This window comes from Simochromis diagramma, unplaced genomic scaffold (genome assembly GCF_900408965.1).
Source record: "Simochromis diagramma unplaced genomic scaffold, fSimDia1.1 OVJJ01000604.1, whole genome shotgun sequence".
Lineage (NCBI taxonomy): Eukaryota > Metazoa > Chordata > Actinopteri > Cichliformes > Cichlidae > Simochromis > Simochromis diagramma.
Window position 1 is genome coordinate 3,291,173 of NW_024387416.1, and position 24,511 is coordinate 3,315,683.

Sequence of the window (24,511 nt, forward strand, 5' to 3'; positions counted from 1 at the left end):
GAACCTGGACTGAAACCGAAAAGTCAGAATCAAATTTAATCCGGCTGACTTCAAGCAATAATTCAACGTTTTTGTTTAGTTGCTGGGATAAAATTGCTATACTTCAGATTCCTAATTTATCTTTTACTTCTGGGATGGCTACAGCTTTAAAGGTTGAGCAGGTCATTCAAAGTATCCTTGTGCAAGACACTGAACCCCAAGTTGTTCTTGATGCGCTCATTGGAGTGTGAATGTCAGACAGAACGCACTTAATGTAGAAAAAAGTGCTTGTGTGAATGTCGTATGAGGCACTTGAGCGAAGTAGATAAGCGCTTTATAAGTACCAGTCAGTTTACTCCAAATCTATGAGTTCTTTTGCAGCTTGGAAAGAAACGAATACAGCATTGCTGCTCTCAGCATTTGCTCTCCGCACTGCAAAAGTTCCCTTTTGACATTGCAATTATACTGAATCGCTGGTGTTAGAATCTGCAGCACGCTCCGATTCGATTGTGCATAAAGCTCCAATACACAGAAGGACATCCAGTGCAAACATGTACACCTCCATCTGCTAGTTCTGCATGGGAACCTTCAATCATACGAGCATGGGCCCCAGGGGAACTTTTCTTCAAGGCGGGAAGCTAATGGAGGACAGAGATGTGAGTAATCAGAGCAAAATGGGCAGGGACGAACGACCACAAGTGGCTGGTGCTCGTCGGGGGAATCTGGACGCAGAGGTTAGGCAGGGATAGGAAAACCACACTGGAAAACTGACTTGGGAATGGCATCTGGTTCCTATATCCACAGTGTATCACAATTAGCCGGCATAAGATGACTTTAATGTGTTATGTGTGTGTGTGTGTATGCTTGTTGTTATGTGTTTGGATGTTCTTGTGGGAGCAGGGACTCTGTGAACTGAGGAAGCCGATAGTGCGACTGGTTATATATTTACGTATGTGTGTGTGCGTTGTTTAAGTGGTATCAAATTATACAGGGAGGAGATCCTCCCCCCCGCAGGATCTCCTCATTCCCGAGGAGAGAGGCATTTAAACAGCTTTAACACAAATTGTCAGCATGAAAAGCTAAATGTGCAGGCCAAATTTTTCCATGTGCAATACGTAAGCAAATTTCTGACCCACAAAATTCTTGTTGCGGACATGAAATGTTGAGGAACGGACAAGGCTCCACTTGGAAAAGTGTTTCTTTCGCTTCTTCTGCTGATTCGATCAGAACCGCACACTGGCTGCTTTTACATTTCTCATCATTTGATGTTGTGAGCAGGAGGAAAATTCCTTTCAATCACAAAGCTGTCAAGCTTTTTTCTCTCTCTCTCTAAAACTGCGAGCTTAACATTCATTCGGCGCTCCTTCAGCGCTACCGTTGCGACATCCAGTCATCCCTGTGAGTGTTCGGCTTGCTCAGCGAGCCAAAGTACGCGACTCGGTTGGCCCGAGAGCTGCACGTCGTCATTTACTGACAAACAAGCGCCGCTGATGGGCACAGCGTGAGCAGAGGACTAACGTCGAAAAGGTCAAACTCTCAATGTTGTCACATCCAGTGCCAGTAGGCTTGTTCAAGCACCGCTGCCCTTATGAGTCCAAGTAAACGCTGTCATGTCCGATAGATCCACTTTCAGCTCTCGGCGGGACTCTCTTCCCTGCCAAAGCCTGTGTGTTGTCTGCGCTCCGGCCTCTCCTGTGATGCTACGGCTGTTAGTGGACGCTTAGTTTTAAGCATACAGAACCCCGCAACGCAGCAAGAAGTGTAAATGAGCACGACTTGTGAGAATGCAAGGCTTCCTCCACAAACGTCTCCTCCTCTGCATGGCAGAAGTCATCAAACTCCAGCTGGAAGATGTTTTATTAACAGGTGTGGAGCCGCAGCGCATATCAGATGAAGGATGAAGAGTTGAGGGCGCCCGGACTCCTCTGCTTCACCCCAACATCGCCTCTAATCCCTGCTCCGCGACTGCATAATTCATAGATTGTGACAGATCAGCTCCAACCTGCAGCGCTGGAATCTGCGCGCAGATGAAGCGGGGAGGCGGAAACCGCTTGTCAAATACAGACACGACCAGATTTATTTACCTCATGGCTGCACTGCTTGGCCGCGGATTTCGTTGTGGTACACAGACACGCTTAAATGAGCTGAAGTTGGTTTGATGTTCCCAGTTTTTGTATCGCTTTCAAATATTTCCCCTCGTCTTTCTGACCAGATTTCAAAGCGTGCTACTTTCTCTCTCTGACTGTATAATTTTAATTTAGTATGGCATTCAGTTTGTGCTGAGAAAAAAAAACACTCACGCACACACAGATACACACAGTGGAGGGTGTTAGTGGGTACTTGACTGCAGCCTCAGGGATGGTGTTTTATGCTTGATTGGCACTAAATGGTGTGCACACGGAGTGGCGAGCGCTCGGGGTTGATGTTTTGACATGAAGCGGCTTTTTCAGAGGCACAGAAAGATGAGAAAAGATAAAAAACCAAGTAGGAAAGACATGATAACTTCGCCTCAGCTGTCAATTCGCAGAACCCCCACCCCCCTCCACCACCACCCCAGAGAATATTAATGTGCGGTAACCGAAAAAGAAACATTTTTTCGGGTTTCCGTGGCAAGGACGGGCAAATCGCTCCTCGTGTAAGTACTCTCAGTTGAAAATCATCTGTAAGGTGTCTCATTTGAACATTTTTCCAATCTGTCTGGAGAATAACAGGAGATCTCCAGCAGCACGTCGCTGGACAATTGAGTCTGCGACGTGAAAGCTGACGAATGCGCGCGGGCTCTGGAAAAAGACGAGGAAATCAAAACAAAGAAAATCGCTTTTCCATATCTGAAGGCAATCAGGAGCCGCCAAAGAAGATCTTCCCTGATGACTTTTGATTGAGGAGACCTATTCTCTTTCTGTCTCTGCAAACCGCAGGTCCCCGTGCGTTCATCGGTAGCTTAGTAACGATTAAGGCACATAGATCTGTAATGACTTCTGCAGCGGTCGGTTTGTTTGGCTCCGAGGGCTGTGTACAATTTACGCAGTGTTCCCAGAGTTATAGCGGGAACTGCTGAATATTCATGCCGACGTGTCCCCTGCCATCCTCCGGTTGGCCACACCAGATGTTAAAAAAGACCCATATGAGATCACTGACACCAGAATGGGCTTTTTTTTATTTCAGAAACAGATTTGGTGAGCAGTGGGTGAGTCATTGCCAGATCACAGCTTTTTTTCCCCCTCGGAGCCATAAAAGCTGGACCCCTACCAAACATTTAGAGCACGTTGTGCTACCTATAAATGACTTCATCAGAAGGTGACCTGTTGGCCACAGCTGGAACACTGTCAGGTACTCATGCACAGCAGATTTACTGTCTCACTCAAAGAACCATCCTAATGAAGGCCTAAATAAAGATAAAGTAATAGCAGCATCCCATACGTTTATTGGCAAATCCACCGTCTCCTACTGCACGAACATTTCAGCGACGCTTCTGGGACTCCGATCAACTGTTGAGACACATCACAGTATGATTTTATTTGTCAGATCTAAGGCCTGGCGCGAGGGGCTGAGAAGTAAGACCACCTGCATTTACTTATGTCCCAGAACCCCGGGAGCGAGCGTCTGAGAAGGCTCGGAGGATTAACTTACAGCTTTTACAGCTCAGTCGGCACACACTATTATACCTATTCAATCACACCAGCCTTCTGGAATATAAAAAATTTTAACAGAGCTCACGCGCATGTACACACACACACGCACCGACACACACAGAGTACCCGCTTGACCTGCTTTTGCTGCAAACTGTCACAAGCTCTGGCGATTATGTATGTATGTATGCTTCTCTCTTCATCTTTAGGGAAACTCTGAGGTTTTCCATCTGAAAGACGAGCGAATCTGCGATCACCCGGCGGTGTAATGAGGTGAGATAATCTCTTCGGGTTCAGGGCGCTGGCAGGGACAGATGCTGGTAGCGAGAATTTTATAAAGCAGGCTGCGCAGATGACGGGTGAGGGTGCCTCATAGGGGTAAGCCAGTGATAAAGAGTTTATTTTAATAAGTCAGCGAGACAGCTGCTGAAATTTCTGTCAGCAAGTTTGTCGTGATTTGTTATCTTTTACATAAACAGCAACAAAAAAAAACACTTTTAAAAAAGTAACTTTGTCCTTAAAGTGCATTTCAGAAATAGCACTTAGGCAACTTATCAAAGATACATTATGAAATGATATAGTACAGTTATGTCCATCAGCTAAATCTGCATAGATGTTTAGCTTATGTTAGGGGAAAGACTGGGAGCGAACATAGTGAAGCCTCCATCATTCAAAACTCCCTAATTAACACGTTACATCTCGTTTCTTTAATCAATGCTAAATATCAGCGTTTAAACCCAGTGTAATTGTTTTAAGGAGGATTATGTGCAGGATTATTTTCTGAGAGCCTGAAGTATAAACCTCACCTGGTTCTTTCTTTCCTAAAATATCAAACATTTCCTTCTTCTTCTTGCTTGCATTTCTTTTTCTTGTACACAAATTGCTCTTTGCAGCACACATACCATCCCAACCTGCACTTGTCGCGTGCCCCTGCATGTGCCTTTTCCCCTGTAATCTTATACCTTACACAGCGGCATGCTGTCTGCACCTCTGTGCATGTCTTTTGCTCTGCTTTTACCTTCACGGGGTCATCACAAACGATGTGAAGCAGGCATACTTACAGGAGGTCCTGAAAAGAGAGAGGAAAAATCCCTGGTTAGTGTGTTTTCAATCAGCGATCAAACAGACACAGATCATCAATATTCCACTGGAACCACTTATCCAGAATTACTAAGAACAGAAATCAGCCTCTAGCTGAGAATTATTTTTTTGGATAGGACCGTCTTCACATTTCATCTTTGCCGCGATGCGTTCACTGACGATGAGGAATGGGAGAAAGACGGCCTCTTTCAGTAATCTTTCTACCTTACAGCAGAGAACAAAAGACTCCCAGCTATTTACCATACCGCGGTGGGGCCAACAACAGTCACCAGGCCTGGTGATCGCATTTTACATTTGCGAGTAGCTCCGATTTCACTGCTACAAGAGGTTGTGTGCTTGTTAAAGAAAATACCCGCACTTTTTTTTTTTTTTGTGAGGTGACACTCGTCTTTTGCCCAATTACTGCTGCTCAAAGGACTCGGTGCCAGCGCACTTCAGGGCTCCCCAGAACCCTGCAAATCATTTGAGGTCTTCAGGTTCTTATTAAAAAGGTACCCAGCTGCTTTAACACTGAAATAGGGATTTTTTTCTCCTATGTCCTTGAACGCTTCTTCTTCATGACCACTGCAAATTGCTCCTGCAGCTGGGGATTTTAAGGAGCCGCGTGTTTGAGCCTCACTGCTCGTTTGTTTTATGGCTCGTTGAGTTACAGTGGACCACTTAGTTTTTAATAAACCTGCTCCACTATGTTGTTGTTTTTTTTTTTAAGTATTTCAGCTAGTAATTATGAGAAATCAAAGAAAAAAGTGTGATTTAAGGAAAGAAAAGGTACAATTTCCGATAAAGAACATAGCAGGCACCTTAAAGGTTTGAGGGTCTACAACTGTTACAGCTTCTTGACGGCCAGAGTAAAATCAAAAAGCACTATTAGCTGACACTGTAGCGTGTCATGTCTTTTATAATGCACAGTAAAAGTCACCAAGGCTCGGTTTCGCTTTCCGTTCTCACACCGTGACTTCCACTCGAACAAACGTTCAACCTTTCCGTGTGTAAAGTGGAACTGCTCACCTAATCCAAGCATCAATTCCTCCTCTTTTTTTTTTTGTGAGCGCAGGAGTCACAGACCTGATTATTCAAACGGGGAAAAAATATGCGAGGAAACGTCTAACACTTTCCAGCATTGACCACCTGCTAGAACAGTCTGAGCCTGTGGCTTCTCAATGCTACAAAACCTTCTTCATCCTAAACTGTCCTGCCACAATTTTCCTTTCCATATGTTAGCGGTAAACAAACAAGAGATCCTAATGAAGTATCCCATTCATTTTTAATGCATAGGTAAACATCACCGTCTCTTTTTCCTATTTGTTCTTTCTGTCAGCGGAGCCAAGTGGTGGGTGAAATCTTCCTCCTACCTTTGTAGATGAGTAAACTGCAAAACACCTCAGCATGAATTTATGGGAAACTCGCGACGGCATAGTTTCTTTTGGTTAAAGTGAATCATGAATTAAATATGCTCCCCTTCAACATCCACCAGAGTTGAGAACTTAAAAGAGGGAAATTGGATTTGCAGAAGGCTTACGGTGCAGAATTCAGCATGCCCCTGCCCATCAAGGACTGCATTTCTTCAGTCGCATAAATAATGTCTCTTAAATATCTTTTCAGTTTCTTCCCAGTGCAGTTTGTTTTGAGCGTTTCTCTGGGATTCAGGCTGAATCTACTTTTTAAAGCAAGTCAAACACATCCTATTTGGGGGAATTCAGCGGAAATGACTGAACTAAAACTGCGTGTCAATCTGCAATTACACCGAGAGCATTCAAAGCTGCGTGCACGTGAGGATGTAGATAAAACATCCTTGTTATATCTGTTTCCCGACAAGATACTTCAATCCAGTCAGTGCTTCGGTTTGCAAATATTCTACTGAATGTCGGGGCCTGTCCTTACATTTGTTCCCTATTGTCTATTCTTAATAGACCGCTGTACCTCACCAGCCCAGGCATCATGAGTGGCCATGATTGCTTGCTTGTTTCCAATTGATTTGTCAAGAGGAAGCAATTCACATTCTCCGCATTTGCTCTGGCTGAACAGAGACCAAAAAAAAAAATGTGTCTGAACAATGGTGCCATTTAAACTACGCTGGCATGGTGGATGTTTATTGGGAGGTTAAGCGCTGCATAAACAAAGCCTGGCGGTATCTCAGATCTGCAGCCAACCGGAACATTGGACCGCTGTCTTTCTGTAAACTCATTTTGTTATTATTATTTTTTTATTTATTAATTTTTAAAATCTTTAAAGGCTTTCAGGCTGTGTGCAGGATCGCTATGGTAATTTGCAAATTAGAAAAAATAAAAGAAGAAAGAAACGTATAGCAGATCCACATCTCGAAACAAAAGCAGGAGCCTTAATTCGACTGAAAATACAGGAAATAAAAATACTAATACTGAGCAAGCAGATCTCAAATGATTCAGTTGAATTCCTCTGACTTCCTGTGCAAATTCCAGTGTTTGGTTCTGTCTACGAAACCAAAGCTGTCCTTTTTCAGTCTGCCTCACTAAGGCTGGGGACTTTGCTTCGCCCCGTCTTTCTGCCTTCCTTTTGCAAAGCTAATACTTTTTTTCCAAAGTGTTTTCTGTTTTCTGTGCTCTCGACCAAAAGGCCGACACACTCCAGATTCCATTATCACTTCCCGCTATCAGGTGAGCGGAGCGTGGACGCAGCTCGGCGCCAAGTACGTGTTCTCGCTGCGAATTCAATTTGCGGTGACACTTCCCGTGCCGGGGATTGTCACTGCGTGACACGTCCCAGCTGAGGCCCTGATGCCCGAGGCCTCAGCTGGGACAGATGGAGGAAGGGGAGAGGGGGAGACTGGAGATCCTGATTACATTATAACAAGTCGCTGCTGAGTTTGTGGGGGTTGAGCTCGGGACAGCATATAAACATATCCACGCTGAGCGTAAGCACGGACATCAGCAGCTTCCACCAGGTTTCCAATCACTTTTTCTGTCCCTCAGCTTTACCGGGAAAATACAGTGTTTCTGCAGCGACTGCAGCTCAAACAATCCAAGCGAACGCTGAAACCATCCGGCCACAAATTACACATCTATAACCTATTTTGGCCTCCACAGATATACAGTGTACTTTTTACATGATTGCAGCACGATTTGCTAATGTCCTCCTGAATCATTCCTTAAACGTTTCTGGATTGAGAAAACTCGATTCAGATTCAGACAAACACACAAACACACAAATGTGCATACCAGGGTCTCCATTACGGCCTCTTCTTCCCCGCTTTCCCGGAGGTCCTGGAAAAAAAGAAGAATAATGCGATTGTCATTTTGTTTGTGTAAGTTTCATATTCTACAAGTGTTCTCGCTCTCACTTTTGCACACCAGGGTGAGGAAAAACCTCCAATGTGAAAAGTTCACATTGGAAAACCAAACACGTTCCAGCCTCACTGCTTATTAAGCATTGAGGCTTTATGTACGTGTAGACATAAGTCGAGGTGGAAGAAAGAACTCCAAGGTCTGCTTCATGCTGTCATTTTATTTCTTTCTCTCCTTTTAAAGGTTGTCTTTCAGCACGGATGCCCAGGTTTGAAATTTGTTTATCTTAACTAGCGCGTTTGTGTTTGCCATCTTCCTGTCAACACTATCATGCTGCTAAAGCTCAGCTGGAGGAGTAAAACAATTACATGCTTAGCCAGGTTTTACAAGTTGATGGCTTGACTAGATCGTACTGAATACAGGTAACGCTTCAAAAAAAAAGGAAGAAAAAGTGTAAATATCTCTAATTTCCTTTATAAAATGACTTTGAAGTAGTAATGTCAGTCTGTTCATGAGACCAGCCGCTAAAACTAATTTTTTTGTTTCTGGCTTTTTGTTGTCATTTCCACAGTAAAATGCCAGAATTTTAACATTTTTAACATTAAAACATTAAACAACCATGTTTATATAGCTTCTCACTTGCACTGCACAGCCGCCAGGATCGACAGTTTGATTATTTTCTATTAATTTACTAACCTTACCTAACTCAGGGCCACTGTAGTCTGTGCTGGTTCTGGACTAATTGTATGACAAATCTAAACTAAACTCATTTCTAGTGCCAGTTCGAATGACTTATTAACAGCCTGAGTTGCCTTCAAGGGGGAGGAACTGACGGTCACAGTACTTGCGTGACAGGGTCGGGAGAAGTGTGTTTGTATGCAGTGGTATTCTTTACGCTTGACTAGCAGCTGTGAACAGACACACTGGCTAGTGTGTCTCCTCAAAAACATCCAAATTCTGACTTAACAAACTGGGTGAACATCAGTCTCAGGCAGTGGAAAACGTGCCATATCAGTGGCTACTCCTATAATAAAGGAGTGTTTTTATAAAGGCAGAACTTGAGAAAAGCCTGACAGATATAGGATTTTTGAGACCGATATTGTTATCGATATTTAAAAATTCAATATTTTGATATATTAGCTGATATTTTTTTCCAGGCACAAGAAACATAGATAGACTTCCATTAACACTTGTTCTGTGTAGTTATGTATTTCAAACATGGGTGTTGCCAACAGAGAAACTGCAACGTGTCCACTGGTGGATATAATATGCAACGTCAACAGCCATAACATGACTGAAGAACGTTATCAGCCATTATAAATGCAGATATTGCTATATCTGGCAGCACAATGGTGTGGTAATTAGCATTGTTGCTGCACAGCAAGAAGGTCCTGAGTTTGATTTCACCCTTCTGTGTGGAGTTTGCATGTCCTCCCCGTGTTTGCGTGGAATCCCCTCTCACATTCCCTCTCACAATCCAAAGACATGCAGTTAGTGGGATTAGGTTAATTGGTCATTCTAAATTGCCCATAAGTGTGAATGTGAGTTCAAATGGTTGTTTGTCTCTATGCGTTAGCTCTGTGGAAGACTGATGACCTGCCCTTGGTGTACCCCGCCTCTCACCCTATGGTAGCTGGGAAAGGCTCCAGCCCCCCGGTGACCCTGAAAAGGATAAGCGTAAGAGGATGGATGGGTGACGCTATATCAGCCACACTATCTTGCCAATAAATTGATGAGTTCTTTTTTAATCCCTATTTAATCAAAAAATTCCATTGAGTCATCATGTTAGAGGTTCAAGATAATCACAGTCATGAAACAATTTCGGGTGACTCTGAACTCTCTCTAGGTCACGCTGCAGTTATGCTGATGAGGGTTTCCCATGATGCACTGAGGGTTTCTTCTACATTCACCTTATCCTTACTCTCTATGTATTTATACACCGCTCTGCATTTAAATTTTAGTTATAATTGATCTTCTTCCCTGTCTTCCTCCCTTCACCCCCAATCAGATGGCTGCCACTCCCTAAACCTGGTTGTGCTGGAGGTTTCTTCCTGTTAAGAGAAGGTTTTTCCTTCCCACTGTCACCAAATGCTTGCTCATTTAGGTTTGTCTGATTGTTGGAATTCTCTATGTGTTATTGTAGGGTCTTTACGTTACAGTATAAAGCATCTTGAGGCAGTTTTTTTTTGTTGATTTGGTGCTGTATATAAAACTGTACTGAATTGAGCAAAATAAATAGAATTGGTGAAAGTTTCTGAAGAGAGCGCACAGCACAGAATTAATTATTTAGGTATTAAAAGGTGCTCCAAGAAATGACTTTGATGCTAGGCTTTCATGTTCAGCTAAAGTATGCAAGTATGCAAAACAATCATACTAATTACGAATCTAAATTGCTGAAATTGACCTCCATACCCTGCGTGCAAACCAGATGCATGCCTGTAAGTATGGTGCAAAACAAAAATAAAAATCCTGTTTATGCTGTGTTTGGCTGATTTATGACATTCCAGATGTGTCATTAGGGTGCAAAACGCAGGATTATGTTGCACAACTCTTTGTATGATGCTAAGTGCTCAATTTGATACCACTGCTTGGCTCAGCCTCCACTTCCAACTTTGCTCCTTTTGAACCCTTTCCAGGATAATGTCAGCTGCTGCCAGTGAAGGGTCCAGGCAAAGTTTAAGGAATGAAACCACAGGTGGAGCCTGACTCTCACTTTACTGTGGTTCATATCAACCCTGGGTTCTCCATAGGTTTGTATTTTAAAAGAAACAGAAGGGGGTTTACTGTGTTTGGCAGTCACTTCATTATTGCTCACTTTGAAATGACACATGACACCTCAGAGAGGAATATTCTGTACGACAAGATGGCATCCTTCTGATTTCAGTAAGATATTTTTGACAACCTTTAAGAAAATACTACCTTCGTGGGAGTGTGTGGTCCAGACGAAATACTCTACACGATTTTTAGATATCATCATGATTCCTAATATTCATCACAATATTTTTTATTCAGATTATAGGCTGTAAGGAGATATCGCCATAGAATCCAGACTATACACTGAAAAACTTGGTGAAGAGTGCTCTAAGCCAACAACAATATTTCAGTTTATGAAACATTAATGAAAGGATAACTTAACAATGTCTATAACGGCCAGTCCAAACACGTTTTCAGATGTATTCAAGTTTCCTTAAGACAAAAAAAAGTGACCAGAACCTCTTTAAAAAAGTGAAATCAACAGCTGGATTCTAGGGCGAGGGGAGACATTCGGCTGCCTGTTAAGGCAAAACATCACTCTTGCTCAAAAACATTGTTTTGGCCCGCTGTTTTCTCACAGTATCCCGTGTACAGCGGTTTCGGAAAAAAATGCGGCCGGGAATGTCATGACGTGGGTCACTAACTACGAACAATCTGTTGAAACCTTTACAGCAGATTTTAAAAATGAAAGTGAAATAAATCAGAGTGAATTTAATGTTCGTAGTAAATGTTTGGCCAGGCGAAGATTTTGGTCAGACATAACAAAAATGGACCCTGTGGTGTTGAATATTGTGTTTTTACATTGTGTTATTTGGTGGCTTTTATATTTGAGAAAGGAAGCAGCAGAGAGCCACATCACAATGCACAACCACGGATTACGGTTTGGCTTGTTTTTTTACTAGGCTACACTGATGGTAATGTCAGTCCATTTGTTTTCAGTGACTACTGTAGATATACTCACATTTATCCTAATGGTTGCGGTGATCCCTTCACATCTTTATATAATGAATTACAAGCTTATTTTCTTTCAACTGACCATAAATTTACCAAATACGTCCAAAGAGGGCTGAAAAACTAAGCTAAAGCTAGAGTGCCGAAAAGTGCACTACTTTAAATAGCTTTGTCTTGATATCCCTGTTTGTGTGATGTACCATTACAGTTTATGGATGCACTTTACTCATGTCTCAATCACACTAGAGTATAAACAGCATGGCATTTGCCTTTTGACTAGGAAAACTGTGATTTCCCAGTGTCTGCCGGGAAGTAGTTAAGGTCGTTACGGACCAACCAGATGTTGTCTGTGCAGGGCCTTCAACCTCCGGACAGCCACTTTGATCACAAGGTGATTGTACATATCAGCTGGTAGGAGGTAACCAAACAACCATGGGGTGACTCGGGCTGACTGCAATCACTCTCAGACAGATAATAACTGACAATAATCGCAGAATCATTTCTAAACACGGGCAGACTGCCACCAAGTAGCAGTCAGTTAGATTTATGCATATGTAAGACAGATTTTTGATAGATGACAATAAATTTGCAACTATCCCAGTTAATCCACATGTTACAACAAACAGATTATGTTTAATTTCCAATTACTGATCCGATTACTCTGCATTGATCCCATTCAAATGCAGAATGGTAGCTGACAGACATAACATCTTATTGCTGTTTTTTACCATTAACACACAAACAGCAACTGACTGTGAGTATTAGCACTAACCACAGCATGCACTAATCAAGATGGCTGCAAAAGCACTGTTAGAATAAAACATTAAATATCAATCGCCACCATTCAAAGGAAATCTGGTCAAAGAGAATCTCAGTTTTGTTACCTTAACTGCAAATATCTCTCAAAGCTATGTCTGAAAAACACAATTTATTGAAAGGTTTTTGATGCATAAAATCCAAATAAAAAATGAGCTATATTGACCCAAATCCTCATCCAGCAAACCTCTGATATGAGGTAAAAACACACTCACACAGGCCAAGCGGTGTGACCTGGCCAGTCAACGAAAGAAATGTCCCTAATTAATGCTAGCGACTTTTCTTTCTTTAGCTTGTGGTGATAACATCATGTGGACTGTGATCAATGGTTACATGTTCTTGTTAGGCTAGTAGAGTAGTTTATCGAAAATATCATTCACTAACCTGCGACAACAGACAATTCAACTATTTACACTACTGCTAAACCAAAAATCTAAATATTCATATAAAATCTGCTTTTGCATCTTAATCTAGAAGTTTTTTAATTTCAGTTAACATAAAAAAGCTTTAAAAAATTAACAGTTTTGGTCTTGAGCCTTGTTTTTGTGCATATGCGATATAATCAAACATACTGTGAAAAGTAACTTTGTTCACTAAAATTGTCAAATTGTCATTTGTAGACAGTGCCAGTCAAAGCAGAAACACTGCTTTAACACGGTAATCACTTCTCTACAGCAGCGACGGCATTGTATTGACTAAACTGATGGATATAAACTGACTTGATTGGTACCATGTTAGCTGTGAGAGCAGCATGAAACCATCAGCACAACAATTTTCTGCTTTCTTACAACGCAGTATGGGATTTTTACACCCCGCAGAGTGTTATTGGTCCAAAATATTGACACTATTAGTCATTCGAAAGTTATTTGGAACAAAAAAAAAAAAGTAATTGGCAGCATTGTGAAACATGCTGTTTTAAGCCATGGCTATATTGTTTTTGAATAATTCTGCTCATGCCATTCATTACAACCTTATTTCAAAGCTATGCATTGTTTGACATAATAAATTTCTTGTTTATACTTCATGGAATTGAAACATAATTGCCTTTTAGCACTGCCCACCATCCATAAAATACAGATTGGTCCGGCACAGCTAACAGCACAGAGAATCCGTTTCTCCTTTCTCTCCAAATCAATCAGTTTTAAGTAAACCAGGCCCCGGCCGGACTCATTTACAATACCAGCATTGTTACTGAGCTTGATATACATAATCAAACCATTCAAAGCTTCCCTCTCAAAGTAATAAAGCTATCCCTGAGAATAAAAGTCAAAATTATGCCAGAAATAGCAAACAGGGTACCAGCTTCAACCTCCAAAGTAAATCAAGTTTGACGAGAATTGGCTTTAGATTTCACAGTAAGCCTAGTTGCACCATGCCTGGGTACGGTGAACAAATTGAGATGTTTTCTGAAACTGCAGGCCGAAATCATACACAGTTTATAATGCCCCTTGTTAAAATGTCATCACGAGTGAAGCTTAAAACTTTTGATCTTCAACACGGTCTGTGTCACTTGCTGTGGTCTCTTTAATTGCAAATAAAGAGGAAAGCAAAATGTACTTCTGAGTGTTCATTCAAATGCATCAAAGGTTTCTGTTAAAGATAGAAAAAGCCTAAAATCGCCCGTTTTGAAAGACTCGTTTGTTAATACCACAAGCAAGATCTCCTTCTTGAACTGAACCTACAGTGCAAAAGTCTTCAGCCCCCCCCCCCTCATATATTCAAAAATCTGAAAGCATAATTGGTATATAAGTATATAAGTATAAGTATATAAGGACAAATGTGTATAAGGAGTTTGTACAATTCTAATAGGCTTTAAACTCAATATTTGGTATGACCACTTTTATTTTTCGAAAAAGCCTGAAATCTAACACGCAAACTTTTCTCTCAGTCTTCAAGAAAAGTTCTTCGGGTTTCGTGAAAGATATTAAAAGTCCTTTTAATTTTAAAAATCTCCTTTTAATGTTCGCTGCCTTTTTTCCATTCCCTGTTAACACAGTCCCACACTGCTTCAATAATGTTGATGTCTGGGCTCTGGGGAGGCCAATCTAAGACTGATAATTTTCCACAGTGTGCTTTTCTATCCAGGTATACTTTCTCTGCACACTTTCCAGATGGTACTACATCATGGATCAAAATCTGCCTACATACTGGTCTATCAAACTCTAATTTATCTTGACATTTTTGGTATTTTTCATAGACTCATCTAAAGAAATGGGAACAAGTCATGTGCTTTTGTGACAGGTTGCCACAAAAGCACACAGTTTAAAATTAATTATTTGCTAAGTTGTCTGTTATGTGTTGACACGAGACTGGTTCTTCCACTGAGTTAGGTGCCTTTTATGCTTAAAATGTTCAAAGGTCAGTGTTAACTGGCTTAACAAATGAAAAACATTGCTCTGAAAATGGTCAGGTACAAGCACTCCAATGAAAATTAATTCAAAGAAATATCCAAAGAAAGGCTGTGAAAGACCTTCAGAACTGTTTCTCAAAACCACTTTAAAAATGACAAGAGAGTCAGTAAAATATAAAGAACTGAGAGGTGGCTCAATACTTTGCACAGTAATGAAGCCATTTGTCCATGACTCATTTTAAGACTACTTATAAATTTAAATTTCAACCAGCCAAATCTTTGGATACCAAACGCACGGCATACTGACCTTGCTGTTTATTCGTAATAATGTCCACACAATGTCCAATATAAATGTCATATTAGTTCAGTGCTTCTAACTACTTCAGATGGGAATGATTCAGAAACTGACGTGAACAAAATTTGTGGGATTTGGTTCAGTTATGTTAAGTGACACTGGCTTTGCCATGACTGTCAGGTCCCATCGTGACTAAAGTTGCGCCTGATTCATTGTTGAGTCGATAAACACTACAATATCACAGTGTGGCCCAAACTAGCCTCAGACCTTGGCTCTCAAAGCTGAATTGAAATGTTCGGAATATTTCTAATAAAAAAACACAACTGTTATGATCAATGTCTAAAGCATTCCAAGGATTTAGGAGGATTTGGTCAAAACAGACTTTAATATAGTCCATTTAATACCACAACATGGATGGATGAGTTTATTAAACCTGGCAACTCCTGGGTATCCAGGTCAGAGGAACTAAAGCTGCACAAAAGCTGGCTTTCTACTGTACAATCATCTGTTACTTTACAAGTACATTTTTGTGGAAACGTCTGGCAAAGACGAAGACATTCTTCATCCAAGATCCTCATTACTCGGCATGACAATGAATAAATCAATACGTGAAATGCTAATTCGTGGAACAATGTGTCCACTGTCCAAGGGAGAAAAAAATGGAAATTTAAGCACGATTTTACAATCATCCTTGTCCATGAATGTCACTGCTCTCTTCATCTGTGTATTGTTGTCAGAAATGGGAATTGCAAAATCTAAAAGCAAAGACAGAGACGCAGAAGACTGCTCCTCACAAAAACCTCAAGTCAGCGGATTTACTGAGCTAAAAAAGAAAAAAGAATAATAATAAAGTGCTCAGTGTCAAACCTGACAGACACACGTCAAAATTTCTAATAATCTGGATCTTCCATATTGCGCCACGTTGAGCAAATTCAATCCAGCTTGCTGAACTACTGCACTGGCCCCTGAGGTCTTTGAGGTTACGCAGATGCAGTCCAACGTTAAAGTGCATCTGTGCTCCCCTCACACAAACACCTGATTCTGAAGAGTCAACGGAGTGGTACAAAAAGATAGATGAAGATCTGGATTGTCTCTCCATCAGTTTTACACCCCTCTTGGGAACATCACTCACGGGTATTGTTGAGTGAAATAGGAAAGTCCTCTCAAACTTGAGATCGGCTAAGTTGGCCCCAGAAGGAAGTCCTTGGACTCTCATTGACCCTACCTACCTTTACGAACCCCATCACCTCCCCAACATCGTTCAGTTTAAGAGAGATAAGTAAGTCAAACAAACAGCTTCTTCTCAAAGAGAAGGTCGTTAGGCACTAAAAGGCTCCAAAACCCAAAATGACCATATTGCACTCTAAACATTAGCAGCAGCATGTCCGGTGGACTCCCTCGTTATCATGTCTAATGGCTTACTCAAAGAACAGAAAAGTTGCATGGATTATACCAACTGTACCAATGGTTGGATGTGCGTACTCTGACGTACAGCTTGCAGTTCACGTTCACATAGCAAGCTTCACTTGTGTCACTAGAAGTTCAAGTCCTGGAAATAAGAGGCAAGGGTCCAAATTCCTGCTATCTGATACAAAGAACAGACTACAAGCATGGTCAGCGTGTATAGTTACGTCTTTTCAAAGAGCAACCCTATTATCAGCCATGTTTAATGGTAGCGGTTCTTTAACTGCCTTTAAACTGTTGGGGTTATTTTTCTTGCGAGCCAAAAATAAGCGGCGGACTGTAACACGTGTAGGTAAAAGGAAAAAAAAGGTTTGTTAACTTGTTTAGAGAGTGCAAAGCTACTAACCCTAAACCCCAACTACTTCTTCTTCTTTATATTTTTTTTCCTTTTAACAGCTTCTTGAAGGTTTTTGGCAACTTCATATAAACAGCAAACTCTGCAAAAGAATTTGGAGGCCTATTTTAATTTTCCCCAGACCCGCATTTAAATCCCAGCCCGACCTAGAAAAACAGTGTTTGAAAGGATATTTCACATTATTCTCTGATTCTGTGGCATATATCTTCATTATCGTTATTTCCAACTGAATAAATATGATGATTATAGTCATTTCCTAAATACTTATTTTCAATTATATTTAATTCGTTGCCCCAAAAAGAGAGGCACATTGTGTCTGATTTTTACATTTACTTACTGTCCTCTCTTTTCCAGTCATTTTGTCACCGCAGAAAATCTTCTCCAGTGAGCACTGTATTTATTTATCCAGTCCATTGCAATGCTACAGGGCATTTCCTGTATCTATTTCAGTGCCAATCAAAAGCCATTACACAGACATCTTTGTATTGTCTCTGTAACAAATTTATTGTTAGATGCAGATAGATTTGTTTACAGAGTGCTACTCAAGACAGTAAAGCTACAGTAAAGCAAAACATCTCACTGATTACGCCTAAATGTAATCTAATGAACAGTCATGAGAAGTAATGAACAGCGACGCCCGCCTCATAAACTCTAATGAAACTCAGTTCTGTCATTATTAATTACAAGATGCCATGAAAAACATGTTGTGTTGTTATTACGTTAAAGTTCAAACTAATTCACAGCACCAACAGCCCACTGGTTAATGTCAGAAAGTCCCAAGATATCACCACGAAGCAATTGGAAACTAATTACACGAACCAGGATTCATTACAACGCAGAAAGCAGATCCTGATTTTTTATTTTTTATTTTAATGAGGCATGTTTTCTGGGAGCATCCCTGCACACCCTCAGCAGTGGTCAGGGTATGTTGTTATCAGCTTGAAATGAATTCGTTTCTCCATCCGTCCCTGATGAATAAGGCAATTTTGTGCCTGTGTATGTGTATGTGGTGTGTGTACGTTGGCTGGGTTCTGCGCTGCGTTTGTCCAGATGCCAGTTATCAGTTCATTAAACCAATCAATCCATTAGGATGTGAGGAACTGTCTATCGCTGCAGGCTCCATTAACGCTGCGTCAAGCAGACTGAAACCGGTATTAAAAATGCATCTTCCTCTCCTTCTGCCACACTAAAAAAACCCGAAAACAGTCTCCCAGTGTTACACTAGTTGAAGGCAAAGAAACTTTTTTTTTCTTTTTTACAGCACACTGCCAGTTAGCACAGTCCTGCAGTCGTCTTTCAAAGGTAACCTCATAATAAAGACGTACACTCACTCAGACACGTTTAACGCCCAGCTCCGTGGACTGAAAATCATTACAGAACCGAACAAGAGCTTTGTCACAGAAGACACATGACGTGACTATGACTATGGTTGGCAAGCGTGCGTGGATCATCCACGTTTTCGCTTCGGTTCAGTGTCAAGGCTTGAACGCTCCTGAAGAGGAAGTAAGACCTTTGAGAGAGAGCCTTTTCATCACCTTCAGAGATCAATGTGTTTTCCTCTGGCAGCAGGCTCAGTGCTGGGATACTTGAGACCCACCCCGTTAGCTGCACACTGCAATTATCCTCCCCACAGAACTGACTGCGGTCGTGATGGAAGCAGAACACACTCCCTGATGAGGGGAGGTCAGTAATAAGCCAATCGATCGGCCAAGTCGCGTCGCTTTAATGCAAGGAGTTAAACTGGCACAGTCGGCCTTCCTGACGACTCTATCAGGAACCTTCACTGTATCCCGAGGACATTCCTGGAAACATGTGCTTGCATTCAAGGGAGTGTTACTTATGGGTAACATCATGACTGTTAGCTATACCGTTTCATCTTGTGAAAATGAAAAATAAAAACGCCAGGATGAGCCCAGCTTGGCTTGGCAACGGTGAAGTGTAATCCACAGTGGAAATGAATGGTTTCTTTTTAGTGTTAACCAAGTCATATCTTGGCATGTCCTCCCCCCCAGATCGCACGGGGGCTTCCAATCTACCAGATAAATAAAACCTAATCTAATTGTCATGACAAAATCGCCGTCTAGGGCCAACTGTCTAGTCAACTTTCACTGAACTGCAGCTTCATCCACCTGTGCCTTCATTTCAACACTGGTCTGTTCAAATAACAGCGTTAAGGAGGGACAAAGAGTGACCAAGAGTTAATTATTTGACTCGGCATATACCAGTGTTTCCCGACCACTGTGCCATGGCACATGGGTGTGCCGTGAGAAATGGCCAGGTGTGCCGTAGAAGGTTATCTGGTTCCACCTGATTAGTCCTCTAAGCCAGCGGTCCCCAACCCCCGGGCCACAGACCGGTACCGGTCAGTGAGTCGCTTGGTACCGGGCCGCGAGAGTTGAGGCTCGGGTGTGAAATTTATGGTTTTCAGGGGTTTTTATCGTTAACTCAGTTTCCCTGGGTCTTTTCCCGTGTGTTATGAATAATTCTTCTTTTTTTTTGGTACCGGTACTGGTTTTATTTTGTTGTATTTAAATGGTAAATGGCCTGTATTTGTATAGCGCTTTTCTAGTCCCTAAGGACCCCAAAGCGCTTTACACAACCTGTCATCCACCCATTCACACACTGGTGATGGCAAGCTGAGTAATGGGCAGAACAGTTACATTCTCTTCCACTAAAGGACAGTACAACTACCTGCCCCAATTAAATGGGTTGCCAACTGCCAGTAAAACTGAAGAAGACGAAGAACAAATGACATAATGGTCATACTGTGAGATGATGCAGCACCTACTGCCAATAGATAAATATTTGAAAAGAATCTGACCTGGGTCCCGGAGAAAATTCTGACCCAAACTAAGGCCCTAGCATGAGTAGTGGTCATAAGAAAGCAAAAAAAGTATACTGGGGACAAACCGAACCAATTCCGCTGTGCCTGGTGCGCGGAGAAAAATTATCAATATGCATTTTGTGACATTTTTGTTGTGCTGTGTGATTTTTTGAATGTGAAATATTGGATTCTAGTGAAAATCTATTTCAGCATAACCTGACCTCTAAACTGATTTGACCATTCAGGTTGGAAGAGTCTAAATTTACCCTTCTAAAGTGCAGCTCTGAGGCATCCTGTTGAACACCAAGGAAACTGAGGACACACTGAGACGTGGCCAAATGGCTCTTCAGGGGATCAGCCAGAAGATACGTTGAAAGCTTATGAAGGGCGTGTTTGGCGACCATTGCACCGAGCATAGTGATGGCGACATGCATAGTAATACATACTACACCTTCTTCTGTGTGTGTGCTTGAGCTGCTAAAATCGTCACAAGAGGATTTCTGTAACTGGGACATAACGTGCATGATTAGCTTCAAATGATCCTTCTCTTGTTCAAGTTCAAATGAAATACTTTATCTGTGTTTAAGGCTTTTGTGGCTATTAAATGTCACGTTGGAATCGCGTGTAACCCTATACCTGCTGCTAACGGACGCTATGACTGCTGGCTGACCTTATCAACACCAGAGTTTTGAGAGCCAATGGTGTGTGGTGTGTGAGTGCGTATATGTGTGTGTAGCTGGATTTAAAAGACATTGGGCTATACAATATGGACCACAGGGCCCCAAACTACTCAAGGACAGTTCTTCAAACCAATGAAGTCACCGGAGAAAAGCCAGCAGCGCTCAAGTCCAAAATGCTATTACAATACTCAGCTATTTTAATAAACTAGAATACAGTTCGTTATCCTCATTACATTAGTGTCATGTTTGGTTGGATACTGTAGGATAGCCAACAACTAGCATGGTTTGAGGCAATCAGAGGTAACTATTTTTTAACTGCTTGTGGTTGTTCTTGTTTTTTTAACTGTACAGAGGCTACCACAGCAAATAGCTTTCAGTTCAGATGGAGCCAGTGTGTCAAAACAAGCCATAACCACCATTGGTCTTTACTCTCTAAGATTTGATTGATCAATATTGACACTTCCGATAAAATGAAACCAGTTCCATGAAGTTCTGCTCTGTACGAATCGTATTACTTTCTGTTCAATGACCCTTTCCCTTTCTGACAATCACCAACATTACTTCTACTGAAAAAAATATTACATGGTTAGAGGGTTCAACTAAATTACAAAATAATTTAGCAGTCACAATAAGCAGCTTTGCAGCAATTTTATTCTTTAATGACCCAGTTCAATCTAGTTGGTTATCTTCAGGGGAAAATAAAAATTCAGATTTTGCTGGTTCAAGTTTATAAAATATGAGGATTCCTAGAACTTGACTGAGTTTCTTTTTCATTTTTTTAATCACTGTGAATCTATTAGCTTTGGATTTGGAATTTAGTTTTGGTCTGGCACAAGAAAGTGTTTATATATTTTCTTCTTCTTTTTCTTCCTTTTAAATTTAAGCAAACTTATCCTCAAATCTAAGCGAACACAATCCCACTGTCTGGTCAGTAAAGCTGCAGTTTCACTTATGTGCGGGACGTTTCCATTCCCTTTGATCTGATTTGGTTGGGACTCCGGTATTGTTTTTTTCCCTTCACTCTTTAATGTATTCTATCTCCCAAGGGACTTTCACTATGTTTCAACTTATCGGCCAACCTCGGTGGTCTGAAGCTGGTGCTTACGTGAGGGTTCAGGCTTGGTGGATTATCCTGCAACAGTTTGAGCACGCAAGCATGACGGGTACAGGCTCTTATGTCACAGATACCCTATCTTGTCAGCAGCAAAGGAAAATATAAGATAGACAGGCTGTGAGTGTGGTGGGCTACAAAGGCGATCGCTTAGTAGAATAGAGGGATGAAAGATTTAAGGGGAAAATGGAAAGTCTACAGTCTAGAGCAACATGCTTTTGACCCTGTTGCGTGGAGTTGTTGAATTCACTGCCCTTATAAAACTCCTCAGTCAGAGCAGATATCACGGTTGTTACATTTCAGCTATGCAGACTTGACATTAAATCTTTTTATCGTTTAAGATTAAAGAATGAGCGCGACTCGTATAATCAAGGCTTGAAACTAGAAATGTATCGAAATGAAAATGCTCCACTGAACTCTCAAAACTGGCCTCACTAAAGATGAGTGCCAATTTAGCCCTCTGCTGGGCACGAGCTGCAAAAAATACAATCCAATTTTTCCATTCAGCACTCCAGTGAATCATAAAATAATGGCACAGTATGTCAAATCGGCTCCAGATATATAAAGTGCAATTTGAAGAGAAGCCTCCTCTCACCAGACCTGCAGGTGTTGACAGACTGAGATGCGAGGTTGATATTCGAGTGGGAACAGGTAGGTGAAGTTAGCGGAAGCGGCATTAAAAAAAACCAAAGGAAAATCAAACAAATAACTTGAGATGATTAAAAACGACGGTGATAAGAGGCTACTTCTGTGCATATCTGCAACACATCCGATATTATGTGGACTGTCGTATCACAAATCCCTTAAGAAGACTGATGAAAACAACCTGACAACAGAATTTCAAGGCTTTCCTAACCGACCAAAATAAACACAGGGTAGCTCAGACGAGCTCTGGGAGAATGCTGAAAGCTGTAAGTGTCTCACAGCCGTGAATGAGTCCTGAGTGGAAACAAAAATAAAGTGTCATCTTCAGGCTGTCAGTCTTAAACTCACTGAAAGTCAGCCAGTAGGGAGTTTATTTTCCCAAACCCAGGAAACCCCTCTGGATGCTCAGGGATATACAACATTCCTCTAAAAAGACATGACCAAAACAACTAAATTTAAATGAAACACTCTTATTAGGGATTATTTCAAGCCACAAATCATGGTGATCTTTCCACTACGGCCTTCAAATGATGGGCTGTGAGCAAAAGTAGATGCATCATAGCGCAAAACATTCAGCTGGAAGGGAAATGAATTGGTACGAAAGCCAAAGCAGCCTGCACATGAACAAAGCTCACATTTTTCTAACCTCAGCAAATCTTTCCTTTTAAAAAACACACACAAACCACTGCACCTTCAGTTGCTTTTGTAAGCCATTAATTCCCCTTAATGAGGGCAATTTTTTCACAAAGCACTCACAGTTCCTAAGGATCTTCCTCCGGAGCTGAGTCATAGCCGGCAACTACAAGCTTTATACATACCTCGCTCATTTTTACTGCAGTAATTGGTGTAAAAACAATGTTGCTGCATTGAGTCAGGGGACTCTTTATAAGAGTTAATTCCTTCTTCTTACCTTATTTCCAATCAAAATAAATTGGATAAAACCTACTCACATTACTGCTTAAGCTACAAGAAGGATTTCTAATGAAAATTATTTCCGTATTAGAACACCAGTTGTTAGGTCAAGCTTCCATCTTGGGGAAAAATCCTTGCTATTAAAGAAACTTGACAACTGTGGTGGAAAATCTGTTTTCATTTTCCTGCAGAAAACTTCCAGGTGCACAGAGTGTAGGCCTCTGGGATGAAGTACAACAGTAAGACCCAGATACATAATAGATGTAAAACTGATTAATACAGGCAATATGAAAAGGAAGAGCTGGAGCTGAGTTGGGTTGCAAAGTGGCATGCAGATGAGCAATAATTGCAGAGAGGCTGTAGGTGAGGTTAGCAGTGCACTGCTGTATTCTCTACACTAAGCCTACCTTTCATAGTTCCTAGCTTACTTATGTAGCTTCCTGATGTAAAGGTCAGTTGGCTTCTCCCATCTGCCTGTCAAAAATATCTATGGCAAGTACTGAACCCAAGGTTGCCGTCCAGCGCATCAGTACAGTGTGAGTGTGTGCATGCAAAAGCTCAAAAGTGCAAAATTAAAAAAAAGGTGTGCAAATGAGTGTACAAGGCAAAAAGGATGTGCTAGAGTAGAAAACCACCAGTAAACGCTGCCTGTCTGCTTGTCTGGTTTACGTCTATCCATATCACAGTAAAGGTTGTCTCACTATGAATTCAACAGGCATTCAAACTGTGTCAATATTCCGATCAGTGTTTCTAATTAAATGTACACATTAAACCTAAAAGTAATAAAAAAGAGATTACTGAGCAAGACCAGCAAGATGAAATCGAATCCGGTATTTTTGCCTTCAGACAACACGCCATGAAACTCATATTCATGAGGCGTGATATTAATATCACAGCACCATCTGCCCCCAACAGCTTTACGTAAAACCAGTGACACAGACTGTGAACCATGGTGTCCACTGCTCTCATGATCTAAGAAACATCAACATCAGATTACACGCCAGCACACAAATATAATAAAAACATCTGGAAAGCAGGATGCATTATTAGAATGCAGTAGTGTAATTGTATTAACCAAAATACTTGGTGCCAAATAAGACCGTTAGCTCATCAACACAGTGAAAATATAGCAAATCATATGTGATGCCCACCAGCTGGGGATTTTTTTTTCCTGTCATTAACAGAGAAATGCCAGACACGGTAACACAATGCCTCATGAGAAATAACTAGAGGAGATTTTTCACAAGCCCTTGAAGTTTGACAGTAAAAACAAAGAGTGTTTTTAAAGTGTTTGGAAAAAGTCCCTCCTCATCATGTTTCCTCTCTACGTGTCAGTCAAACTGACCAAGTCAAAGGTTATGGGCGGAGGAGGGGGGGAGCTCATC

At 41.4% G+C, this 24,511-nt stretch overlaps 1 protein-coding gene across 13 annotated transcripts in view; it reads right to left on the reverse strand.

Moving 5' to 3' along the window:
• Positions 1-24,511, reverse strand: part of LOC120721844 (collagen alpha-1(XXV) chain) — a 152,714-nt gene that overhangs the window by 59,599 nt on the left and 68,604 nt on the right. For all 13 annotated transcript variants that reach the window (XM_040012507.1, XM_040012505.1, XM_040012498.1 and 10 more), the window contains exons 3-4: positions 7,904-7,948; positions 4,670-4,677 (exon numbers count right to left, since the gene is read on the reverse strand). In XM_040012507.1, the coding sequence (XP_039868441.1) occupies positions 4,670-4,677; positions 7,904-7,948 (53 nt within the window). The remainder of the gene's footprint in view (positions 1-4,669; positions 4,678-7,903; positions 7,949-24,511) is intronic.